General features: G+C 36.8%; 2 protein-coding genes across 7 annotated transcripts; one reads left to right on the top strand and one right to left on the bottom strand.

Moving 5' to 3' along the window:
- Positions 1-585: 585 nt before the first annotated feature.
- Positions 586-13,251, bottom strand: LOC103713285 (Translin family protein). Of its 6 annotated transcripts, none has more exons than XM_008800161.4 (8): positions 13,071-13,251; positions 12,797-12,903; positions 4,794-4,873; positions 3,893-4,034; positions 3,671-3,820; positions 3,377-3,578; positions 1,062-1,182; positions 586-1,003 (listed from the first exon to the last, which is right to left on the bottom strand). In XM_008800161.4, exons 1-7 carry the CDS (start codon positions 13,144-13,146, stop codon positions 1,088-1,090), a joined length of 852 nt encoding a protein of 283 aa, XP_008798383.3. In that variant the 5' UTR covers positions 13,147-13,251; the 3' UTR covers positions 586-1,003; positions 1,062-1,087. The 6 variants fall into 6 exon arrangements, with proteins under 6 accessions (XP_008798383.3, XP_008798382.3, XP_008798381.3 ...); XM_008800160.4 differs by having other exon boundaries at positions 586-992; XM_008800159.4 differs by having other exon boundaries at positions 586-986.
- A 1,718-nt stretch (positions 13,252-14,969) lies between these two features.
- PRMT3 (protein arginine methyltransferase 3) lies at positions 14,970-24,687 on the top strand. Its single transcript, XM_039119359.2, has 7 exons — positions 14,970-15,472; positions 16,424-16,975; positions 17,146-17,243; positions 22,739-22,817; positions 22,898-23,158; positions 23,243-23,410; positions 23,996-24,687. Exons 1-7 carry the CDS (start codon positions 15,176-15,178, stop codon positions 24,443-24,445), a joined length of 1,905 nt encoding a protein of 634 aa, XP_038975287.2. The 5' UTR covers positions 14,970-15,175; the 3' UTR covers positions 24,446-24,687.
- Positions 24,688-25,319: the final 632 nt, after the last annotated feature.

Genomic DNA, 25,319 nt, shown 5'->3' with positions numbered 1-25,319 from the left:
CATTACAACCTTCTTCAAGCTTTTTTGACCCTAACTGGTTAGCATATGCATGTGGCTTTATGCTTTCCAAAATTCTTTCTTGCTATCCTTTCAGATATTATTTTCCCCTAAGTCCTGGCAAAATTCATTTCCTAGTACAATACAAGTTTCTATTGTCTCATCACATAAAACTTCCATTCTGGCTTTTCTTGTTTTAAAATACCCGCCTTCTTAGTTACAAAGGTCTGTAATAGGTAATTGAAAACATACATATAAAAGGATGTAATAGTAGCTCTATAATAACGCACCATGCCATTCACTTTCAATCCACATCCTGGCTATGGCTCCAGTGTTTTATGGAGCATTGTTGATACATAATCTTGCTGTGTATTTCAGCAAACTCCGTATCCTGTAAAAACGACTCATCCATATAATAATCCATTCACAATTTATAACTGTTCCAATATTTTCAACAGTGTGCGCACGTGCCAAATATCTAGTATTTTTAAAGACAACAACAAGAGCAACTTTTTCACTTCAAGTAACATAGGTGGTAATGTTATTCCATCACCGTTCACAGCAAGAGCATTAAAGAACAGAATAACATATTAAACCCACTTAAACCTTCATGCCAGGGCACATGTTAAGCAATTTGTTACACATGTTGAGCAAAAGCTATTACATGAAAAATTGTAACAAAGAGACTGACATGAACAAAATCCTCAGTAAATCCAATCAGGCAGAGACACCCAACAATTCTGCTGCTCCCTAGTCAATAATTCTCTAGCGTAATCCTGGTGTAAATAGAGTTTAACATAACTACATTTTGTCATCAACAAAATCAACCTCCATTCAGAAGAAATTAGAGATAAAAACGTAAAAAATTAAAGCCTTGATGACAACAAAATGTACACGAGATTAAGGAACCAAGTTCCCTAATCCTCCAGGTATGGATTTGAGTTCCCTTGTTATTTTTGCATGTTTCTCCTATGGTCCCATGATATGTTCTGCACCTTTAGAGAAACTGCATGATAATCTGTACAAGTTTATGCCAAGTAATAAATGAGCACAAGTGGTCTTACCAAGGCAACTGCAACTACTTTATGACTCAAAAGTCTAGTACCCCGAATATGGAGTAATCTGGATCACTGGATCCAAGCAAAGGATTGTATTCTGATCCTCTAACATGAACACTAAAGCAAGCTGCAAATGCACATAAAAAAAAGATGTTCGTAAATACTCATTTAACAAAAAAGGTACAGCTTTTAATTTTCTAACAGAATTATGTATATGTACACATACACGCAATTCCTAATATTTGGCTTTGTAAACTCAATTGGAAGCCTGTAATCATCCTTCTCCTGATATTGACTTTATATAACATTATATCAAAACACCATCAACAAAATTAATGTTCCTTTCCTACCTTTTATTGACATTTCAGCATGACAAACAAAGTCTGTAGAATACAAGTAGAAGACAGCCAAATATATAACTAAGATAACACAAAGCAAGAGGCGGTAACATAGACAGATCCACACAGAAACAATCGAAATCAAGTTATAGGCCCTATTAGCCTTCGGAATTGCAGTTCTACTTTTATCTGCCAAAAATATCACATTCTGGCTGTCATTGTCAATTTTTTGATCGCAGATAATGAACACAACTTGCTTTTGGATCCTTCCATGGCATCTTCCCTGCTCAACTACCCACCTGTCAATCACTAATATGTGGGACTTGCTCAGATTAGCTGACATATGGAAATTTTGTGTGTCTGAATCTTGGAAGACCAATGAAAGACAGCTGGGCAGCTACATACAGGATTTCCATGCACATCCAGACAACTAACAATCTATATCTGTCATTTGATATCTTAATAGAAAATAATGAACAGGTGAGCTGGCATTTCCCATGCTCAATAACCAATCTGGTCTACACTAATGTGCGGAGATTTGCACTCACGTGAGATGACATATGGAGAACTTTTGTTTGTGAATCTCAGAAGACCGATGAATGGCAGCTGGGCAGCAACAGACAGGATTTCCATGCACATCCAGATAACTAAATCTCGCCCATAAAAGATGCCAAGCCTTTCAACTATTTTTCAAAGCTGAAGACTGCTAAATTAGGCCATTAATTGTGTTTGATCTGCTCACAATCTTTCTCAAAATTATAAAGAACATTAATCTGCCATGAGAAACAGGGTCCAAACAATATCCACAATCATAAACAAACGAGTTGATATGCAGAAGAGGATATATTCGGTTAAAGATTCATTACGTTACTAATTCCTAATGGAGACAAAAAACAATTCAGGATTTTTTTCCCCGGCTCCCTTGCAAAATCAGGTCTTCAAGGCCCTCTAGCCAGGAACTTTACATCATGATAGGATCCTCACAACTACTGTCCAAGAAATTGACTACAAAGGAACATCTACAAGAGGAAACTAGCTTTGCAGGTTCTCATAGCACAGTCTGAAGCTCGATGCCATCTGACTACTATAGGACCCAGGCTGAAAAGTTCCTCAACCTTCTGGCTTCCCTATGGGCATATGAAGGTTGAAACAAGGGAAGCTTGTATGATATGCCTTGTTAGTCAAGATCCAATAGTTCATAATCCTCAAAATAAAAACTTGCAAATATAAACAATAGTATAATTTAATGTAAGCTAGCTCACATTGCAAAAAACAAAGGAATAATCATAATCATGTAGCCTGGCCTTACAGATCCTTATTTGTCAAGTATTCCCATCTAGAGCCACTTCGGAAGTCATTCTGTAGTGCACAATATTTCAAAAATTAGTTAAAATTGTGGCTTCAAGTTAAGAAATTTGGAGACCAATGAGAAAGACCATGGGATTACAGTCCAACAGTCAGACAAGCCTCATACAGCAGCCTACCCTGCATAACACTTGAAGTCCACCAAAAGACAGTCCAAAACCAACCAGCATGGGCTATCCAGATTTAAGTGGGTTACTTGAACAGGCACTAGATGCTAGGCAACCAGCATACATAGGGAACTGCCTAGATGCTTAAGCATGGAGCAAGGCAACCAGTGAACTACCTGAGCCCAGGCAGCTACCTTTTAAAATAGTGAACTGAAGGTAAGTTTGTTTTGAAATGGAACTACACCCTGAGTTTTAGCATGCAACCAAAGTCCAACAGATTATTCAAAAACTAAAATTTGATAAAAAAATTTATCTTAATTTTAGTATCTTTTGGATACCATTGTTATGTCAAAATAAGTATTCTATAAACGACAATACCAAAGCTGCATGCATTAGATGTATTAATTATACCTATCTTTAATTTGCAAGCTCCTTTTGAACAATATATTATGTTCAACCATAACAGAGAAGATCATATCATTAAATATTTCTTAAGAGGAGAGCATAGTACCATTTTCAATCTTCACTACACTTTGAAGCATTGTTTCCATTTTCTTCTTCATCTCAGAGTTGTCATCCATACGAGGTACAACAAGGGTTAACTCCCTATATATATCCCGTACAAATTGACATATCTTCTCAGCATATTCTACTTCTCCATCTGATATTCGACCAATGGCTAGTCTCATCAGTTCTCCAGTCAAATCTGCAAGCTAAAACAAAATAAAGAAAATGGAGCATTCCATTTTCTGGAAGAAACTAGGAAATGAACATAAAGGAAAAAAGAAAAAAACATAATAATTACCCCCAAAAGGTAGTCAAGAACATTTATCTGCAAGGGTTCAACAGATTGATCACTAAGTGGTAGCAAAGAAGCATTAATCTCAGCAAGATTCAGTAGAGTCCCAGTCTTGCAGAATCTACACAGCGTTGCAGCTTCAACATACTCCTGGACCTGCAATAATCCTAAAATTTTGAAAGAGTTACTTCAAAATACTGAAATAAAAAAGGGCCTAAGGTTGCTAACTGCAAAGGTATAGGCACGCCTGAGCTTCCAAAAGTCAGTCCCTTGCAACTCTTTTACTAATCTGGATATATACTGATCAGTCACAGCTGCAAGATCATTTTCAGCCTTCGCCAAGACTTCTTCTTTATTATCTTTACTGATTCTGGAATAAGGACAAAGAATTGTTCCAGGAACATGCATATTATCAATTAACAACCAAGAATTTATACGATGCATTCAAATAGAAATCTATAAATAATTCAGGTGCAGATATTGCATTAACAACACAAGGCAACAAGTTTCTGTTAGATGAACATGAAGGTGAAATTGCATTAGAGAAGACAAACAGAGAACCTTAGATATATTTTAGAACCTAAATAATCAGGTGAATAAGGTAAACAAATATTTAGTCTTTGTAGGTCAATGCATGTTGTCAAATATCTGCACCAACTTATCAAAACCTCCAAGGCTTTGCCCATAGTAAGTGACAAGATTTAATCATCTGATTAATTAATTACTGTTGAAAAAAATGTTCACAAACAAAACAAGCAATTTGACCAAACTGTTGTCGGATTAAAAAGAAAGTACATTATTGTTATCTTGTGATCACCTATCAGACAGTGAATTTTGGCTGACTACTTTCAGTAACTACTGAGCATATCATATACTGTTGGAGACTCCCTTGGAGTATAAAATCAGCAGCCATACAAATAAGAAAATATGAAGAGGAAGTGGGCAGCTGGTTCTCCTAGTTTGAACTAAGGTTATTTCAATGAGATAAACACAATGTGGAAAGGAAAGCTGTTTGCAGTGTAACAACATAGCAAGATGGTAAAAGTTACTACCCTAGAAAGTGAATCAAAAAAGATAATGCAAATGACAAAACAAATCATGGAGCCAATATGCAGATTTTCCTGATCACCTGTGCACCTGGAATATGACCTTTTTGCTGTTTATCGTCACATCGCGACTTGCCTTCACAACTCTCTCCCTCTTGTCATTCTGCATTAGATGTATAGTGATTGATCACAAAATAATAATAATAATAACAATAATAATAGTATGATGATGATGATGATAAAATAAAAACAATAATATATTAAACTATTGTACTAAACAGCATTATAACACTTGCATAGAAATCTTTGTAGTCGTAACCATCAAAGAAGCTGTAGAAGATTCGCAATGCCTTCTCCAACAATGCATAAAGATAAACTAAATGGTAAAGTGATTTTCAATTTGCAAAATCCAGTAAGAAGAAACAGATCCACTAGTACAAATACCATCAAGCTGTTTCCATTTTCTAGCTGGAGAAAGAACCTCAGATATCCGAGAGCAATTTTGGACAACCATCCAATGGCTAAGAATGTCGAGCAGAGATGCTTCTGTTAGGAATACAACATGATAAAATATAGGATATAAAGGTCTTGGAACTCCATCTTAAATTGGTGAGGAGCATGAAGTAGGCTATGTAGTTGTTTTCAAGAACCATCAAAAATCTTAGCCTGCCATATCCACCAGGCTTTGTTCAAACCATCCTTTGTCTTTTCTGATATAAAGTGTTGACTCTTGGGTAATTGGCTGCCATATGCGAAGAATGCATCCAATGCAAAAAAATGGACCACAAGAGCCATTACTACTCTCTGAACTTACCACGTGCAAACTGCAAAATAATCATCTATACCAAATTTGTTCAAATAAAAGAGATACCCAGCAGCATCAATTTCTCAGAACCTCTGAGTGCTTCTAAGGATTTGAAAAAGAGCTATTACAAGTGTACAAAGTTCAATTATTTAATGATAAACACTACTAGCCGCATCTTTTTACTTGATATAGACATATACCATATACTCTTTAGGGGATGGAAAAGTTTCCAAATTTTGAATCTACCTAGATCTTCCATGTCCGTGAATGAAAACCTGAAAAAACTACAAATCAGAAAGAAAATTATCCATGAAGACTCTCCCTCTAAACCTGAAGCACCTAACTAATTAGTCTATGACTCCAACTTGAAACAAGGCGAAAGTGAACAGCATTAACGAGTGAAGCCCCCCTCCCCCAGAACACCACACGGAAAGTACCACTATTGAAAATTGGAAAGAAAAAATAAATGTGTTTCTACAGCCACGTATTTTTCAAATTGCCCTAAAATAAAACTCTGATCCTGCAGATTAGATGTCCCAGACATCTCTCAGCTCCAAAAGGTGTCATAATACAACCTTAAGTAATTTGAAACAGGTGATAACTGAACTAGAGAAGTGTTATCACCACACTCGATCACCTCCAACAATAGTACCCCTACTTTACGTGGCCAGCCAGTTGTGATGTCTGAAACTCTCCTCGGCTTCACTAGAGGCTGCAAAACAGCCATCAGTACACAATAACATTGACATGCACTGTTACATCATCTTTGTCATAGGTCTACAAATGGAAATTCAAACTCCAAAGTTTCATAATTTCAGAGTAGAAACTCAGTCAAGCTTCCCCTTCATCTTCCTCTCCCTATCTGAGTACCTTGCTAGGACTAGCTAAATAACCTCTTTCTTCATAAGACATGGTCACATCCATAACAGCATAACCAGCATCAAAAGCAGAAACTGGGAACACAAACTTCAGTATCAATTTTTCATGAGAACTTGATGCCAGGCTATTTTCCATATTGTTTTAACAAGGATTATAATCATGACTATGGCTACATAATATCATTTAGACACTAGATGTCACCAACAAATTTATAAACAAGTAAATGAATCATGACAAAGACACTAGCAGTATATGTAACATGCCAGATTCCTGGTAAACTGTATTTATCACATTTGGGGATCAAAATGAATCAATTCCAGGTTGAGCCACTCTTGGCTGACCCTGTCTGAATTAATTTACTAATGCTTCAGGTCAGGCCTAGCCCTACACATTGTCTGAAAACCCAGCCCCAACACCTTCTTTTAACAAAAGAAGGAAAGGGGGAGGGGACCCGGTTCCGAATTGGGTAAACTCGGTGCGAACTGAACGGTTCGCATCGAGTTCGAACGGAGGAATCCGGTTCGCACCGAGTTCAAATGGAACCGGCCGGTTCAGTCCAGGGGCCTTCAACAAGAAATGGGTGAATTTGGCAATGAGAAATGTATCTTCTCCCAAGTTTGTTGTATTAATTAATTGATCTCCTACAACATTCTCTTACTATGTGCTAATATGTTGTCCCTTGTCACTATATTTCTTTACTATATGCAAATATTTTGTCAAAATCACTCATAAATGTCCCTTTAAGATCTCTTGAGGATATAATGCTAGCTAGAGACTCCAACGGTGTCCCACCTATTTGCATATGGTAGCTTGTATGTATGCAATTGAGTTAACATGTCAATTTGAAGGAGCCCTATGTACACTTCAACGCCTTCTGCAATTCAAAGGTCGTTAACAAGCATACTGGGCATCAATATCAAAGGAGTTGTCAGATCTATGTGGGCATACCTTGGCAAGGATCAACAAACTTTGCTCCTACAAAAACAATATCTTGAAAAAGCTAGGAAATTAGAAATGGAAGAACTTGCCACTAGTAGGCAGGCAACACTTCTACAAGATGTTCTATGCTTGATCTCCCTTTATCACTTATTGTGCTTACCCATTCGGCTACTCAGTAATCTCGAGCACACTTTCTGTGGCTCCCTTAGGAACATGTAACAAATCAGCATAAACTATGCCTGCTTTCATACGAAGCTGTGCGCAAATCTAAGACTTCTTAGGGATCGGGGATCTGAGTTATGCAGCCAAGAAGAATCATATTGATGGGTAAAGATAACCACAAGGCTAGTACTACAATCAAGAACTCTCTCGAGGGAAGCAGTGCCTTTCAATTATAACTTTCCTAGAACATATGACCTTCGGTTTTTCTTCCATCTAGCATGCTATACATAATGGAGGTAAGTTAATAAAAGATGATGCAGCCTCTCAGAAGATAGGAAACTACAAGATTTAAACCAGAAAAAAAATTCAGAATTGAAGTTTGATATGAAATCTGCACACTACTGAAGCTTTTTTCCCCTTCTGAATGCTGGTAGAAAACAGTGTCACTCTAATCTCAGACATGAATATCAACTAAAGCTCTACTGTTAGTAGCAGGGTAAGCAAAAAAGAGAAAAAAGTGAAGAACCGAGTACAAGAATGGAGAGAATCTGCATGCTACTAATGAATTTTTTCCTTCTAAATGCTGGTAGAAAACAGCCTCACTCTAATCTCAAATCTGGAGAAGACGAAGAAGGCCTACAATCACCTTTATCTCAAAATAAACTCCATGTGTTGATTTTCCAGCTACACATATATCTTTCTTAATAGCTTCCATTGGCCACCTTTCTTAATCCTACTAGAACTCCTTTAAAAGGCAATGAACTAAGCCTTAGAACCAATTAAAACATTACTTGATAAGAAGCAGCCAGCTTCTATTTTGACTGCAATCTGGATTCCTAGACACGGAGGAGGGGAAAGGGGAAGAAAATTCTAGAGAATATCAACTAAAAGACACACACACCGAGAGAAGAGGGGGGAGGAAGAGAGGGGGGGGGGAGAGAGAGAGAGAGAGAGAGACCCTAAAACTGTTAATGGTACTGTTCAGTGAACAATTTGCTACAGTTTTAATGGGCTAATGTGGCACTTTAAAATTAAATTTCGATCGCATCAAAAGATAACTTCAACTCAACTTGTGGTAAATGAAGTTAGCATCAGTTTTCTACAGCACTTTATGGATTTCTCAAATTCCTAAAAATATGTTGCCCAGAACCAGAAATGTTGGTGGCTTATCTGACATGGCATGAATTGCAGATTATATTATAGAGAATGGAAAAGAGATATTAACAGACTGGCCACTATTTTTGTCTTTAGAATTAGTTGCTCAAGTTTCCTCTCTCCTCATTCTGGTTGGTAATTGGAGTGATAGATGATGTTTGAGAGACAATAATCACACTCCAGCTTTAGAAAGGTCAGCAACTTGGTGTGCAGCTATGATTCCTCTAGCAAAATTATGACTTGGATAGGTTTTACATGCAAGGTCATGTTGCAAGTTCAGTTTTTTCTGGTAGAAAGTAATATCTGTCATACTGGAATATGTTGAGTCGTTGAGGTTTCCTACCTTTAGTCTGATGCAGCTAGTGTTATAACTTTCTCTATCAAACTTCCTCTAGAAAATTAAAGAGAAATCTTCTACTACAGGTAACCATAGTAATGAAGCTGTTTTGATATCTTATATGGTTTATCAGATTATCAATGGCAAGGAACGAATGCATCTTCCAAAGTATCCATTGGAGTCCCAAATTGATTTTGATGGAAGCATCCACTCTAGACCCCAAACATATTCACACGGCCGCTTTGAAGGGAGCTTTGATAGCATAGGAAAACTGTGGCTCCTATCCCGCAAATTCTGCATTTCCTTGGATGATTTATTGCTCTTGGGAGCTACCACCCCGTTGTTTCCTCAAGGTCAACTTTGATGGTAATGTCCTGAATAGAGGTGCCTTTGGTGGGGCTTGCGCTTTGTTACCAAAAGTGCTAGCAGTACACTAGTAGCAGCAGGTGTGTCAAACATTTTGAGTCGATAGTACCAATGGTTGAGTTGCATGCAACATGGGAAGAATGGAAGCATGCGACGAAACATCTGAAGACGACTCATATTATTCTTGAGAGAGACTCTTTGACAGTGGTTAAGTGGCTATCAAATCATCAAACTACTGAGACTAGTTATCTACTTTCTTACAAGGTGGCATATGCCAATAAAGAAGCAAAAATAGTACTGCTGATTGGAAGGCAACATGTGGCCGATCACATGGGTACTACATTGTGGAGTGTTGTGAAAGATATTCCTTTTTATTTTTTGCATATTTTATTTTCTAATTCCCATGGATATACTTTCACTAGAGTGGTATAATAAATCCGACTTACCAAAAAAAAAGTTTGTAAAGCACCACGTACTTAGAGAATGGTAGAAAATTTTCTACAAATTCAACTCCCTCCAAAAAAATCTGTCGATCACTTGCTCAACGACATCAAGGGGATGAACTTATATTTTGAAATTATAATAAAAATATATTATTGTATTGTATATTTATATTGTGAAATTATTTAATATATAACTTCTATTTGCCTTATTTTTTAATCAAAATAAATATTAGTATTAAAATGATAATATATTATAAGTATAAATGACAATATTAATTATATAATAACAATTAAAATATATTTATAGGACTAATAATTTTTAGGATTAATAAATATATTTCTATGGTATATATCAGAGGTAGTTTTAGTATTATATGGTCAATGATCTTTGATTTTCATAGAATACCAAATAGGTTACTCATGAATACTCGGGGTTCATTAATTATTCAAACATAGCATACCAAACGTGATGATCTTAGATCATCAAGTATCAAATTACTCCGGGATAAGGATCACCAGTGATCTAAGATCATCTTAGTGATCCCATTTGGGTCTCCAAACGCCACGATAAGAAAGAAACATAATCATTCAATGTAATCTCTTCTTGAGTCCCAAGACTACATAATATCTTAACACATTAGAAATAAAATATGATCAACTCTAACTCAATCTTTTCTTGGTGTCCCAGTGCTACATCACTTCAAGTGTGAATAAAGAAGCATTCCAAGAGAAACATTTATCACATTATTATATATTCACACAAGGAAAGGATGATAGATTTAGCAAAAGTAGCAAAGTCACAGTTTTCTTAGGGAAGTTAAAAAGAATATGGGGAGACAAACTCCAGTGACTTAGGTTCTATCTAGATGAACAAAAAGGGAAAGAAAATGTATGTTTTAGGTAGTTTCGTAAGAAAATTTCCTAATTCTCTTTTGTTTTATTGCTTGACGCCTCCATCTTAAACCTTATAACCGAACCAAATTTTGAATGATTATAGAAAAGAAAATCATTCCCTTTTTGAGTTATGTTCTTTAACTAAACAGGCCCCTTCTCCTCCACAGAAATTGATGCAATCCCAAATTGAAGAAAGGGCCTAAGGTCATAATAGCCTCATGATATATCTCTTTCTTGTTTTTGGTGAAGATATGCCTCCTCTTTCTTGAACGAAGCCATATTTGCCCACTCATATATCTACAAATGCACCTCCCTTGGTCTTTTTTCTTTCTCTTTCTAACTACAACCCAAGGCATTGATAATGTTCGCATAAAGCTCATTCGTGCCAAAGCACATATCGTCCTATACACAGAATTCTCTCTGTGTATGTGTTTCTGTGTGTGTGTAAATCTATAGCACCTATCATCACATGCAGGAATAAGACAAAAGGGGTGACATATGATTTCAGATTTATTTTTCAAAACTCAACAAAAAAGCTCAACAAAAGAGGGCAGTGTAAAAAAGTATCAAAAGAGCACACATCATCCAAACTATGAAGGATGAGATGCATATGAGCTCAAAGCAAATGGATTTGATAACCATTTCCATTTCATACATAAATTGCAATGAACAAGAACAACTAGAAGGATAATATTAAAAAGAGAAGGGACTAGCTGGACTGTTGATTCCTTTTAAGTATTAGAAGATAAACTAAGAAAAAAAAGGCAGTTTGGTACACGAGGCTCTCGCCATTTTAGGATATGGAGAGGGTAAGATATACACAACCTTGCTCCCATATATAGAGTCGTTCTTTCCATGTTTTGAACCCATGACCTTCAAGCCACAATAGAGTAACCTTATCATTGTGCCAAGGCTCTCCATTTATTAGAACACAAATTAAAAACTATAAATCGATAGGAACCTGAAATTAAAACTTTAACGATTTGTTCATCCAAGCTAAAATCAAATGGATCACATGACATAGTCCATTGCTGAATCCGGAACTGTTAGACTAGCTAGACTAACAAGGAATATCCTGCACAGGTTTTCTAAAATAATATCTTCCTATAGGAACTACCTAAAGTATTGACCTATTCGTATAGTATTTAATTCCTATGATAAACATTACCTGTACATCCAAGATCCAAGCTGACCTAAAGGGGTGGGAAAGAAGAATAATGATCGGGATTTTATTTTCACATGCACTAAGCTTATCATTAAGGTGTTGTCCAAGATACAACTCTGAACTTTTGGGAATAAAAGAAATATTTAGGGTGAATTCAGCTGCCTTATGAGTAAGATTTTAGGTGGGGTGGGGTTATGATCTAAAATACGAGCTTGGCAAATTCATCAGCCATTTGGCAGAAGGGCCAGTTTCCAAGGAGTCCATGTTTCTTAAGCAAGGCTCAATTTAGGACATGGAAGGATGCATGCAGTAGGGAGATGACACTAGCATGTATTTATTCTCTCTCTGCCTCTTAGAAGCTGTGGAAAAGCCAATAAAAGCTCTCAATATCATTAGGAAATGGATTAGTGACAACACGGAAACATGGCACAAAACATAATACCAAAAAATATGAAAAAGTAGCAACACAACAAATACATAGATAGTTTGGCCCTTTCAAATTTGTGCTCTAATTTATTGACTGTCTTGCAGCAGCATTTGAATCCAAGTACTAAGTTTTCTAGATTATTTTATCCAAGTGAAAACCACAAAAAGGTATCTTAGCTGAAGAGATTATAAGCTGTGAAATGTGCTGTGTTTTGCATTATAAGTGTTTCTATGACGTTGCCAACTCTGACAACAGCCTCAAACACCATTGTAGGTAAACTTTCTTCGCTATCTTGGTGATAGCTTAAATAAATCCAATTCCAGTGGTGGCTCGCCAGCAAGAAATAAAACCAAATATATATATATATAAACGTAGCACATGCTCCAGTTGATGCGGGTCTTTAGAGTTTTAAAAATCCTTTGCCTCCAAATTCACCTCGTTATATTGATTTCCAAATGAAAGAAATGGAAGTATTTAAAGCCAAAAAGCAAGAGAGAGGCAGTGGGAATCATACAAGTTCGTTGAGATAGTCAGCATATTCCGTGAATTCCTGCTTCATGGTGGAATCCGTCGCCATCGTCCTCGGCTTCTTACTGGAGCTCAAAAGCGACGCCCCCACGACTGCAAGAACGAGGGAGCCAAGCCAATGAGCGATGCGGTTGGCAAGTTAGGGCTTTCTTTCAATTGATTTCAAAGAAGATATCTAGGTGATGTCTACATGCGAGAGTAAGAAAAAAACGAAAGAAAATTAAAAAAATAGTGCGAAACATAGCAGTTAATGCTACTACTTTGATGGAGGCGATGGGGTTTGCTTGCCGCCATGGGAAAGGAGGAGAGGAGGTGGCGGCAGGACGAATACAACATCGTCCCTTCACGCCACCGCCAGTTTGGGGTTTCGGGGGCGGTGAGCGAAGGGATTGGTAGGTTAATGGATTGGGCTGCTACTTGGATACAATCCGGTCCAAAGCGACGTCGGTTCGGCCTTCGGGCCTGTAGGTGGATTAGATACGAAAGTGCATGCTCAAGGAGGGGTGTTTGGTTCACGGAAAAAGAAGATGAAAAAGTATGGTCAACGAAAAAGTAATGAGATGTCTCTTATTTTGTTGGAGTTTTAAAATAAAAAAGTTGTATTTCTATAAAAATATGATTCCCACATTTCATAGAAAAATTTTTTCCATGAGGTGGGAATCACTTTATTTTTATTTTTTCCTAAAAAAGCCCTTCAGCATTAAAGAGGCATTAAAGAGCTAATTTTTATAAAGGGCATAATAGAAATTATACATAACTTTCCTAAAAAAGTGTATGGCCAACTAAACATAAGCACTTTGAAAATTTGTCACTTTTCCATGGTCAACCAAACATGCCAAAAGTACTTTCCTGGGCATACTCTTCCTAGGAATTTGTTTCCCATAAATCATATTTCTAGGAGGGAAAATGCTTCCCGCGAACCAAACGAGTCCTCAGTTAAAAGAGTGTTGCCAATTGGATGGTGATCTATATCACAAATCATACTATAGGATTCTTCGACAAATCTTCTTATCCAATTTTTGAATATTTTATTTTTTTATTTTTATGGATGTATTTATTATCCTCTTAAATGAATTCATCTGGTTTAACAAAAAAAAAGAGAAAAAAAGAAAAGTTTGATGGTCCGAGTGGGATTTCTAAGGGGCGAAGCTAGGATTATCAAATATGCCATTCGAGAGGTGGAGGAAAAGGCCAAACACAAAGAGGAAGAGAATGATGAAATTAGATATTTTTCCTTTTTATATGATGAATTCATCTAGAAAATTTTACTTTTGTTACATGACTTCGAAACAAGATAGTTTTTTTTCTTTTTTCATGCATGCTCTATTATAATTAAGCAGTGATTTTTTTGCGCATGGAGGAAAATATGAAGAATTTTTTCTTTTTTTACACGATTTTCTAAAATAATTAAGAAGAGTTCTACTCAAATTTGAATCTATTTTGATTTTTTTTTGTGCATGGAAGGAAATATGAGGAAATCTTTTCTTTTTTACATTTTTTAATTATTTTTTCAGGACTTCCTAAAATTATTATGAAGAGTCCGACTAAAATTGGAATTTATTTCAATGTTTTTGTGTACATGGTGAAAAATATGAGAAGTGAAATACTTTTTTTTTAATGATTGCAGAGTGAAATAATTTTTTTCCTTTATACAGGACTTCTTAAAATAATTAAGAAGTTAATTTTTTTGTGTATTGAGGAAATCATAAGGAAAATTTTCTTTTTTACAACTTCTTAAAATAATTAAGAAGTGTCCCAATCAAATTTGAATTAATTTTATTTTTTATGCATGGAGGGAAATATGAGGAAATTTTTCTTTTTTTACATGACTTTCTAAAATTATTATGAAGAATCCCATTAATTTTTTTTGTGCATGTAGAGAAAAATATGCAGAATGAAATATTTTTTGCTTCTTCGCATAGCTTTGGAACAAATTTTTCTTTTTTTAGTGACTTCTTAAAATAATTAACAAGCAATTTTTTTGAGTAGAAGAAAAAATGAGGCATTTTTAGATAACTGTCAAAAATAATTAAATAAAATTTATTTTCATTTAAATTAATATTATATATATTCTTTTTTTTCTGTAATTAACTTTTTTTCAGCTAATGGAGAGGGGTCGCGTTGTTTTTTTAATTGTTTACAAGGTGCCGAGAGGAGGCACAAGTTTACAGAAAAAAAAAAGACGCTACTGCCTCGTGACCAACCTAGTGGTGTCAATCTGGGAATACGTATGACCCAAAAGCGGCCCAAACGGAGTCGTTCGATGACCGGTCGCCTGCATTCCCTGTAAACAAGCATCCATCACTCGTCGTTCACGCGCGTTCTGGGTTTCTCTAGGGTTTTAGCAGGCAGTCCCCGTACTCCGATGGCGGGAGAAGGCGTCGAGAGCGCAGCAGCAACACCCAAAGTAGGATTAGAAGAAGAAGAAGAAGAAGAAGAAGAAGAAGAGGAAGAGATCGAAGGATGGGACGAATGGCAGTCAGACGAGGATAACTCGATGCCCGAATTTCTATGCTTGTTCTGCAGCTCGAGATTTGATTCTACTGAGATTCTATTTAACCACTGCAGTTCCGATCACGCCTTCGATTTCCACGGCATCGTCAGAGATTTAGGGTTGGATTTCTATGGTTCCTTCAAGCTCATCAACTATGTCAGATCTCAGGTGTGGTGTGTTTAGTCCATTAGAATATTTTGGAGATTTGTTTTTACTGGTATATTTTGATGCGATTTATCCCAAAGTTTGTATTCTCGGGTGATTTGGTTGTTTTTTTCGTTTTTACTCTTTTATTACTTGTGGTTTTATGCCAAAGTTTAGATTTTTGAGTGGTTTAGTTGCATTATTCGTTCTTATTCTTTTGTAGATTGTGATTTTATGCGACAGAGTTTGGATTTTTCAGCGGTTAAGTTGTTTTTTTCGTTTTCATTCGTTTTTCTTACGTGTGCTTTTATGCCAATGTTTGGTTTTTTTAGTGATTTATTGCTTTCTTTTATTATATATTACTTATGTCATGTAATTGGTTTTGGATGATGAAGTATCTGGAATTTGATCTCTTATGACCGGCTCTATGGGGTATATTGCTGTTTTTTTTTCCAACTTTTCGGCAGAGTTGATGCAGCTTGGTCAAGGAACTCTCTCATTATTAATTACAGTTGCCCCATAAACAGGGTTACATAGTGGCGTTGATTCTCGTACTTGCAAATTGTCTCTAAACTACCTTGTTAGAAGCCTGAATATGTATAGTTGGATTCCTGTTGTCTGTTTCTAAGATTGTGGGGAATCCATGTCTATTTGATGTTGTCCTTTGTTAAAATGCTTCCTTCAAAATGGTAATACTATACTTTAATCAGTGTCCTTGGTTTACCTATTGGTTAGTGATACAATGCACCATAGCTTCAGAGGAGTTACTCTTCAAAATCCCCTTCATAAAACAAGCCTCTGTAGATTCTCTTAGTAAATTCTTTATCTTGTGAAAATATTTGATTCAAGTCTAACAACAAGTTGCATGGTGATTTTATGGTGCTAAGAGGCTTAGCACAAAAAGAAACAGATAACATAGAATATTACCAAGAAAATTAGGATGCTGACTGTTTTGCTATTCTTGTTGGTTACCAGGTTGCGGAGAACAAATGTTGGCGTTGTGGTCTCACCTTTGAGTGCTGCAAAGATCTTCAGAACCATTTGCATGCAACAGTTTGTTATGAGAAGGGTGGAAAATTTCTTTGGGAAGATGATCAATATCTAAAACCATTTATGGCAGATGATCCACTTCTGCACAGTTTTGCTTCTGATGGAGATGATGAAGATTATAATGTATTGATAGATAAAGAGGAGCTTATAAGGGAGCTAGTGAGCAATGAAGATTTTACTGAACTTTGCAATGATAATCTGGAAATCTTAAAAGATAGTAGTTCTGAGCTTGATATTGTTCATGACATCAGAAATAAGCAGGACCATGCAGAGAATGTGACTTGTCATTGTGATAAAATGGAGGCCAATGGCATTCTTACAGAACAGAACCTTGGCCCATTTCATCAGAGAAGGAAAGATACGCAGCTAAGAGTTTCTATTGCTAATGTTAGTGCAAGGGAAATTAAGAATGTAAATGAAAACTATTTTGGAGCTTATGGTTCCTTTGGCATTCATAGGGAGATGCTTAGTGACAAGGTATGTGATGCTTCAAAAAACATTTATACCATTTCATGTGGATCACTATATATGTAGAGCAATTTTATGTGAAATGTGTTGCGTTAGGAATTCATGAGTCCTTATTTTTTTAAAGAATTGAATTCTGTATTGTTGTATCAAAATGAACTTATGCTATATCAACTGTTCAGGTAAGAATGGATGCTTATAGAGGAGCACTTTTCAACAATCCTTGTCTCATGAATCAAGCATCTATTTTGGATGTAGGTTGTGGCACAGGAATACTAAGGTAAAAATTGCTTATATTGCTTTTCCTAGTTTGTTGGTGATAGTGCAACCCAGAATTGGATGGTGAAAAGTGTAATTATGTAATTGCTTGCGCAAATATAAAATGCATAACTCTTTGAGGTTTTATAACTTGCAAGTGCAGGTTGATGACCCAACTACATACTAACATATCCTTTTCCTAGTTTGTTAGTGATATTGCAACCTTAATTCATAATTGGATGGTGAGAAGTGTAATATTATAATTGCTCATGCATATAAAATGCATAACTCTTTGAAGTTTTATAACTTGCAAGTGCAAGTTGATGGCCCAATTGCTTAGCCGTATTTGCTCGAACTGGATAGTATGGGACATACCGTACCATACTGGTTCGGTACCGGTATTCGGTATGGGTGGTGTACCAACATTTGGAACGCCAAAAAAACTCCATACCGTATTGTACCGACACTGTGCTAATATGGCATCGGTACGGGGTCCGGTACCGAGATGGTGTACCTTGCTTACTAACATATACTTTTCTAAGCCCCATTATTATGCTACATTGTATGAAAAATATCCTGAATGTTTTGTTATTTTTGTTATTATCTAAAATATTGTTGATAAAATTGCTACACTAAATCTAGTAGGTTTCATAAACATAGTGCTTCTTATGTATGTTGTCATTGTACATCTGTACTATAAGTTCTATGTCATTGAGTTAAAAGAATTATTAAATAATGATAAATAATAGGAATTTGTCAGTCTTCAATCTAAAATTTTCTTCTCACCATTGGGTGCTAGTGTCATTTTTTTTAAAATTTTCGAACCATGTAGATATTGGTCTGTGCATGGTATGCCATACCGCATTGAACTAGGCTGTTTAAGGCATATTATATCTTATCAGTTCGGTACCGGTACACAATACAGAGGCGTATCAACACTCCGTACACCGAACTGGTCTCCGTAATACGCGTATCGACATAATGACAGGGTGGAACCAGTTTGGGGTCTAGTATCGAGGTGGCATACCTTGGATCTATATTTGATGAATTGTAAGAAGTAGCCAAGCCTGTCATGGCCTGTGAAAGAAAAAAATCTACTGACATGTTCTTTTCCTTTTACTTGTTGAGCACATATAAGTCTATAGTATTCCATTTAAGTGCATTTGGCTGCTCAAGAAGCCTATGGTGGGAAGTGGAAATTGATGTATATCAGAGAAGATGGATGCATAATCTATGGCCTTTTGAGTAAGACTTTCCCAACTAAAAGCAAAGTTTTTTGTTAGCATTAAAGTGTAACTTTTCTTAGTTTAAATTTCAAGTTTTCTTTCGTTTCCTAGAAACTTATCAGTAGAAAACCTCTAGGATTATCTATAAGTGATTTTCACTTATAAAAAGTTTTTTAATAAAATAGAAATATTGTTTGGAAATTGTTGGCGTGCTTTCTATCCCCGTCCACGTGTCATGAACCCGTTGGCGGAGTTCCATTCCGGTGTGGCAGAGAAGAGTGGTGATAAGCCAAATGATGAGGGTAGATGTGCGTGGATGTGCCATTAGCTTCAGATTAGCCAGAAAGATGATAATGATCGAAGGAAGAATAGAGAGTAGTGTGGATTCAGGTACCTCGACCTTCAAGGACTTTCGTTGCTGTCACACCACTATCTAAAGAAAATAGATAAGAGGTGTAGAGCTAGGCTATGGTAGAGAGGTATAGTACAGGGCTACGATAAAGGGGTGTAACACTGGGTTATGGTAGTAAAAGCTAAATTATAGCTCTTTCGAGAGTATAAACTACCGGTAGAGTAAACTAAGATAAGATAGAATTCATTAGATTGGATTGTCGAAGGATCTTCAATATAGAGTACAAATCCATTATTTATTATACTAAAACATAATAATAACTACCCTAAAATATGATAACTATTCGTTCTGATGGTTATAACCCATGTTTAGTCTTCACTCTTGGTGATTCTGGTAACTATTGCCAATCGTCCTCTCACTATGCACAATAATCATATCCTATCAGAGTCGGCATAGCTCGTGTTGGTCGTCTCTCCTTCATTGGCCTACAATACGGTCTTATACACTTGAGACTGATTCGGTTGGCTCAATCTTCGACTAGCCTTCTTCACATGCTTTGTAGTTAATTACGACTAAGACTTGATCTTTCAGCCTGCTTTTTGGCTTGTGTCTCCACCCTATGATTTATCATAGCCGAACTCTATTCAGTCCAATGAGGGTGATGTGATTTTTGGCTGGTTTGGTTTCATCAACTTTGATTCATGGGGTGTTTGCTCTCGATTGCTAACTAGATTGTTGAGATGAGGTGTAAACAATGTCTCGCACATCCCATTGGTTGATGATCAAAAGGCTGATGAGATGGCTATCATCATCTTCTTAATTCTTGTCGAGTAAAAATCCTGCAATTATGATTTCAATTTGCTGGCCGATTGTGAAGCATTATTTCTATCTTTAGTACTTTGCTTACATCTTTTTCGATTCTGTGAAACTCTCCACCTTTTCCATGCATCTTCCTTCATGGAATACCTTAATGTGCCGACATGGCCTGCACACCACTCAAAGAATCTTCCACATCTATAGATATTTGGTTTTATTGTCTGCATTAATGGATATTTTGATTGATCTTCTGGTAAGGCACACTTTCTCTTTATAAATAAGCCTTGCATCTTTCTCTTCGAAGATCACCACTTTCTTCTTTCTGATTCTCCTCGTGCGTCTTGATCTCCTTTCATTTATTATGGTGCGATTGAGTATTAGCTAGAGGAACCCATTTGTTTGGATCGATCGATTTCTGACTAATTTGTTGGATCGGAATACCATCACAAGTTGGGGCGTTATCATGAACAAATTTTATTGCCGCATTTGAATTCTGTCGCCCCCAACTTGCTGTTTGGTCTAGGGCTTCCAAATCAGCAAGCCGATATTTTTCTAATTGGCCTTTGGCTATTCTTGAGCCTTTATCTTTTTTTGAGTTAGTTGGAGCGGATCCTTGCATATTTCCACTTTTATGAACTGTATCCACACCTAAGCTTTAAACTTGCTGCACTTGTTTGAACTCTGCTACAATCAACAATGAAGTGCGGTAAGCAAAACATTTGATCATCTTGAAGCTTCAATGGGCCAACAATAGTGAAGGATCTATCAGCCATAATCAAGAGCAAAGTGAGTACATTGAGAGAATTGGTTTGTTCAATCTTGTATTTGTGCTTGTATTAGTCAAAAGTAATAGCAAAGCACTCTCCAAGCTGAAAGAAAGAAGGAATGTCTTACTTTTCCTACCGCATGGTATGAGAGTTGCCACTTGAACTGGAGCAGCTTCGCACGTCCTTAAACATTTCAAAGCCATTCGAAGAAAAAAATGAATGATTACTGGAGAGGTTCTTTTTGAAGGAGAAACTATGCGCTTTTTGAAGTATGGTCTTTTAATTTTGGGTTTCTCTTATTTTGCCTTTTCTAATGTAAGCTTCCCAGTAATGGCTCGGGCATCAGCATGCTTCATTGTTCGGCCTATTCCTTGGCAAATCAGGTCGATCTTCAATGCTGGGTAGAAGAGCTGGATCAAATCCTTCAAAGCAAAGCTGATTGAAATCCACTGAGAAGTACGATTTCTGAAGAAGGCTGCAAATTGGCATCCGAAGTTCTCCAAGAAAGGTGGAATCCATCATAGTGAGGCATTATCATCTATATCAGCCACTTGGCCAAAATTTTTGTGGAATCCCTAACTAGATAATATATAAGACTATTATGTATTCCACTTTTAGATTGAATTCATCACTTCTTCAATCTTGCAGCAGCTTTTTTGTATAACATTGAGACCCATACTATGCATAATCCACGCGAGGGTCTTTAATTATATAGGATTTCTATTCATGCTCCCGATGCGAGAGGGGCAATCAATATGTCTGGTTCATTCCCAAACCTCTAAGGGTGTACTGCCAGATATTAGGCTGAATCAATCCTTGTGTTATCATGTTGCCTCCTGGCATGTGACCGGGAAATATACATTATATTGATGTTTGGAAGGACTTTTTGAGAAGGTTGCCTCCCAGCCCTTGTGCTGGTATTATAAAGTTGTTATAATTTTGTCCTTCACTCTTAGGCAAATGATTGAAAATTATTGTCAGAACTTCACCAACAGTTTTTTGTAGTTTACTATGACTAATAATCTCAAACATCGGCTAGGTATTGACCGAAGTATCCCTCAAATCTCGCTTGTGTAACTTTTGCAATACCTCAGTCAAAGAATTTCGAGAGCTCTATTGATTCATCTTCTGCTATTTTCTCTCGATGTGTTGATGGTTTCAATTTGGGTTCTTCTTAGACTCTAGTACATCCATACGTTGGTTGATGAGGTTATTCGTCCATCACAAGGATGGGTTTGGCTGTCTTCACCATTGATCTTGCTTGAACGTACTGTGATTTGTGTATCAATTTTTAACCATCGAAACAAGTTGTTCAACCCGTTCCAATAGCGAGGCCAAATATGCTGCATATCGGTCCAAAATTGGCCTTAGTATAGCAGACGCTTTCCTTATAGCTACTTTGCCGACTTCCTTCCATAGTGGTATGATGGTAATTATGTTGTTGCCCTATTGAAACTGATGTGACGATGACTACATAATGTCTCACTGAGATCAATGTGACAATGATTGCATGGTATCCCACTAGGATCAGTGTAACGGACTACAAGGGTTTCACCTGGTGTGCAACAAAACTTGTTGGTGCTTTTTCTATCCTATCTGGGCATGTCATGGAATCTGATGGTGAAGTCCCGTCCAGATGTGGTAGAAAAGAGTGATAATAAGTCATTTAGAAAAGAATGATAACAAGCCAAATGACGAGGGTGTATGCGTGTGGACATGTCACCAACATCGGATCAGCCGGAAAAGTGATGATGTGCTTGAAAAGAGGATAGAGAGTAGCATGGTTTTGGGTGCTTTGATCTTCAAAAACTTTGCCACCTCTACGTTACTGTTCTAGGGAGACAGATAAGGGGTGCACTGGGCAACATTAGAGGAGTGTAGCGCTCGGCTGCAATGATAAAAGCTAAGTTATATCTACTCCGAGGGTAGAAACTACTAGTAGAGTAAAACTAAGATGCAATAAAATTCATTGTTTTAACCTGATAGCAAAATGATTCAAGTTGATTGGTGAATGCATTGATTGTTGAACCTAGAAGGAAACATTGACATAGTCAACAATTCTCAAGTCTTTATTTTTGGCTTTGTAGAATCTTGACCAATATTGATGCTTTATTTCCTTAACGTATATCGTGGTCCTTGTACTTTGCATGGTTAGATTATGCAATTTACTCCTACACTTGATTTATCCTGGACCCATTAATCTTGGCATAAACTGAATTTGTATATTGAATCAACATAATTTTGCTACCGAATAAGGGATGTTTACTCAGGAAGTAAACATTTTTCCCTATCACCGAAATAGCTATTTGTCTTGTAGAACAAGTATACATCTTATTTACTTAATGTCTTATTGTAGCCTTTTTGCAGCTCAAGCTGGGGCTTCAAGGGTAATTGCTGTTGAAGCAAGTGTAAAGATGGCTTCTGTGGCTACCCAGGTAATAAATAGTTCAATTAACTTGATTATATAAAAATCTATTTATTATTTTAAATTTGCATCGGCTTATAATGAACACAGATTGCAAAAGATAATGGTCTTCTGTCAGAGGGGACAGAGAAAGGTGATGAAAAACAATGTTACGGAAAAATAAAAGTAGTGCAATGCATGGTTGAAGAGCTTGACCAACATATACAAGTTCCACCTCATAGCATTGATGTGTTAGTGAGTGAGTGGATGGGCTATTGCCTATTATATGAATCAATGCTCAGTTCAGTTCTTTATGCACGTGATCATTGGTTGAAACCTGGTGGTGCGATTCTTCCAGATACTGCTACTATCGTAAGGCCACTAAATTCTACTACTTTAACCTTTTGTGTACTTTCAAGCTACTTAAGCCATTATCTTATTTCATTCCTCTTATAGTTCGGGGCTGGATTTGGAAGAGGTGGAACCAGCATTCCATTTTGGGAAAATGTATATGGTTTCAATATGTCTTGCATCAGCAAGGAAGTTGTAGAGGACGCTTCTCGTATTCCAATTGTTGATATAGTGGATAGTCAAGATATCATCACAGAGTCAGCTGTACTCCAGGTGACTCACCCTCATTCATATAATTCTGTTCAATATGCGATTGAGAAAATGTTTTTCGATGGTATTCCCGTGCCCGGTCCTGTTTTTCTAACTCCTGTTTTTCTTGCATTAAATTTAAACAAGTTATTCTGCACGACCTGAATACCATATGGGAAGATACTGCAATATAAACTATATTTTTTATTTCAACCATTTTCCTTGTAATGTTTGTCAATCTAGGATTGACACATAGGTGTAGTGTCAAGATCTTGTAATAACTGGGAAATCTTTACGTAATTCGTTCTCTCTGCTGTCACAGCCCTATCTCCTGTTCACTCTGATTTTAAGGCCATATCTTCCATTAGTTCAATCTTTCTAACTACATTTATCTAGGTTTTAGTAGCTTTCCCTGCCGTCGCATATTCTGACTGAGATATTGGACCCCTATTTCTTGCAGGTTTCTGATAAAATTCACAAATGAAAAGAAATCATTTTTCAGTTTTTCAAGCTTCCTAGTTATTTTTATTCCTCAGAACTCATTGGTTTGTGGCGTGTGTAAACTTGTGGTGAACATGACCATACTCTTGTCATTCTTTTTGGTTTCAGTCATTTGACTTGGCGACCATGAAGCCAGATGAGATGGATTTCACTGCAAGCTTCGAGTTGAAGCTGAGATCTGACTTTCAAGGTGATTCAACTTCTTCAACTTCGGGGATATGGTGCTATGGAATTGTTCTGTGGTTCGAGACAGGCTTCACCAGCAGATTCTGCAAAGAGATGCCCACAGTCCTCTCCACATCACCTTATTCTCCAAAAACTCACTGGTCTCAAACTATCTTGACATTCCGTGAACCAATTGCGATGCAATCAGATAAATCTATCCCTGACTCAGCTGCATCTGTTGGTACTGAGGAGCCTCCTGCAGTGAGGATCAGGTCCCGCATTAGCATTGCCCGCTCTTCAGCACACCGCAGCATAGACATTTCCATGGAGACAACGGGGATTAGCATGGATGGCCGAAAACGCAGTTGGCCAGTCCAAATCTTTAATATGTGAGAGGATCCTATAGATCCATGTGGATGTTCCAGCTTGACAGGTTGCGTATCTGAAGCTGGTTTGTTTTGGCCTCACTATGTTTTTGTTTCTGTAATGTCATCAACCTATCATTTCTGAATTCCTCTGTTGGATTCCTTGCATTTTTAAGTTGAACCTGGAAAGAAAAGTGCGTTGGGTGATTAAAATTATAGAAACAGGAAATTCTGGGGAAGAATTTAATGCAATTTTTCCTTGTTGCTTCAGTCTTGTTAAATTTTCAAGATTAGTTCATCAGTGAAGCTTGAACAAATTAATGATTCCTAAGTTTAGATGACTTCTCATGGATTCAGCTCATCTTCTACAGAAAGATTTGCTCGCAGTGTAGGGTAGAAGCCTGCATATGAATATGATCACATCTAAACTTGCATCTGCAGGTGCATCGAGGGTCCTTGATTTGAAGAAACGTTTTTCCATATTGCCATTGGGCTGGCTCCTTTTCCAAGGCATAATGTCTATAAATTTTAATCCTAATTTCAGACTCATGCATCTACCACTGCATCACAAGGTAAATTTCCACATTGCCTTCACCTTTGCTGTGATGAGGTTTAGGTTTGATACTTCTGCGAGCCAGCATCTTTGTCCATCATATCCCTCTTGTATTGGTAAAACTGTACATGGAAATGCGCACACTGAAAGGACAATGCGATCAAAATTTAAATTATCTTGAGTTATATGCAAAAATTTGTCAAAATGATATTATTAAGTTTTTTGTTCCAATAATAAATCTAAAGTTTGGATTTATGAACTAATTTAGGGCATTCTTCAATGTTGTTGAGGTCACTGGTGAAATTGCTTTCATGATTATTATAGAAGGTTTTGGATACGTGTAGGGGTG

Source organism: Phoenix dactylifera, chromosome 2, assembly GCF_051530095.1.
Source record: "Phoenix dactylifera cultivar Ajwa chromosome 2, Ajwa_hap1_PhDact_Kaust_v1.1, whole genome shotgun sequence".
Taxonomy (NCBI): Eukaryota; Viridiplantae; Streptophyta; class Magnoliopsida; order Arecales; family Arecaceae; genus Phoenix; species Phoenix dactylifera.
The sequence above is the reverse complement of the archived record's forward strand: the minus strand, read 5'-3'. Positions and strand labels throughout refer to the sequence as shown.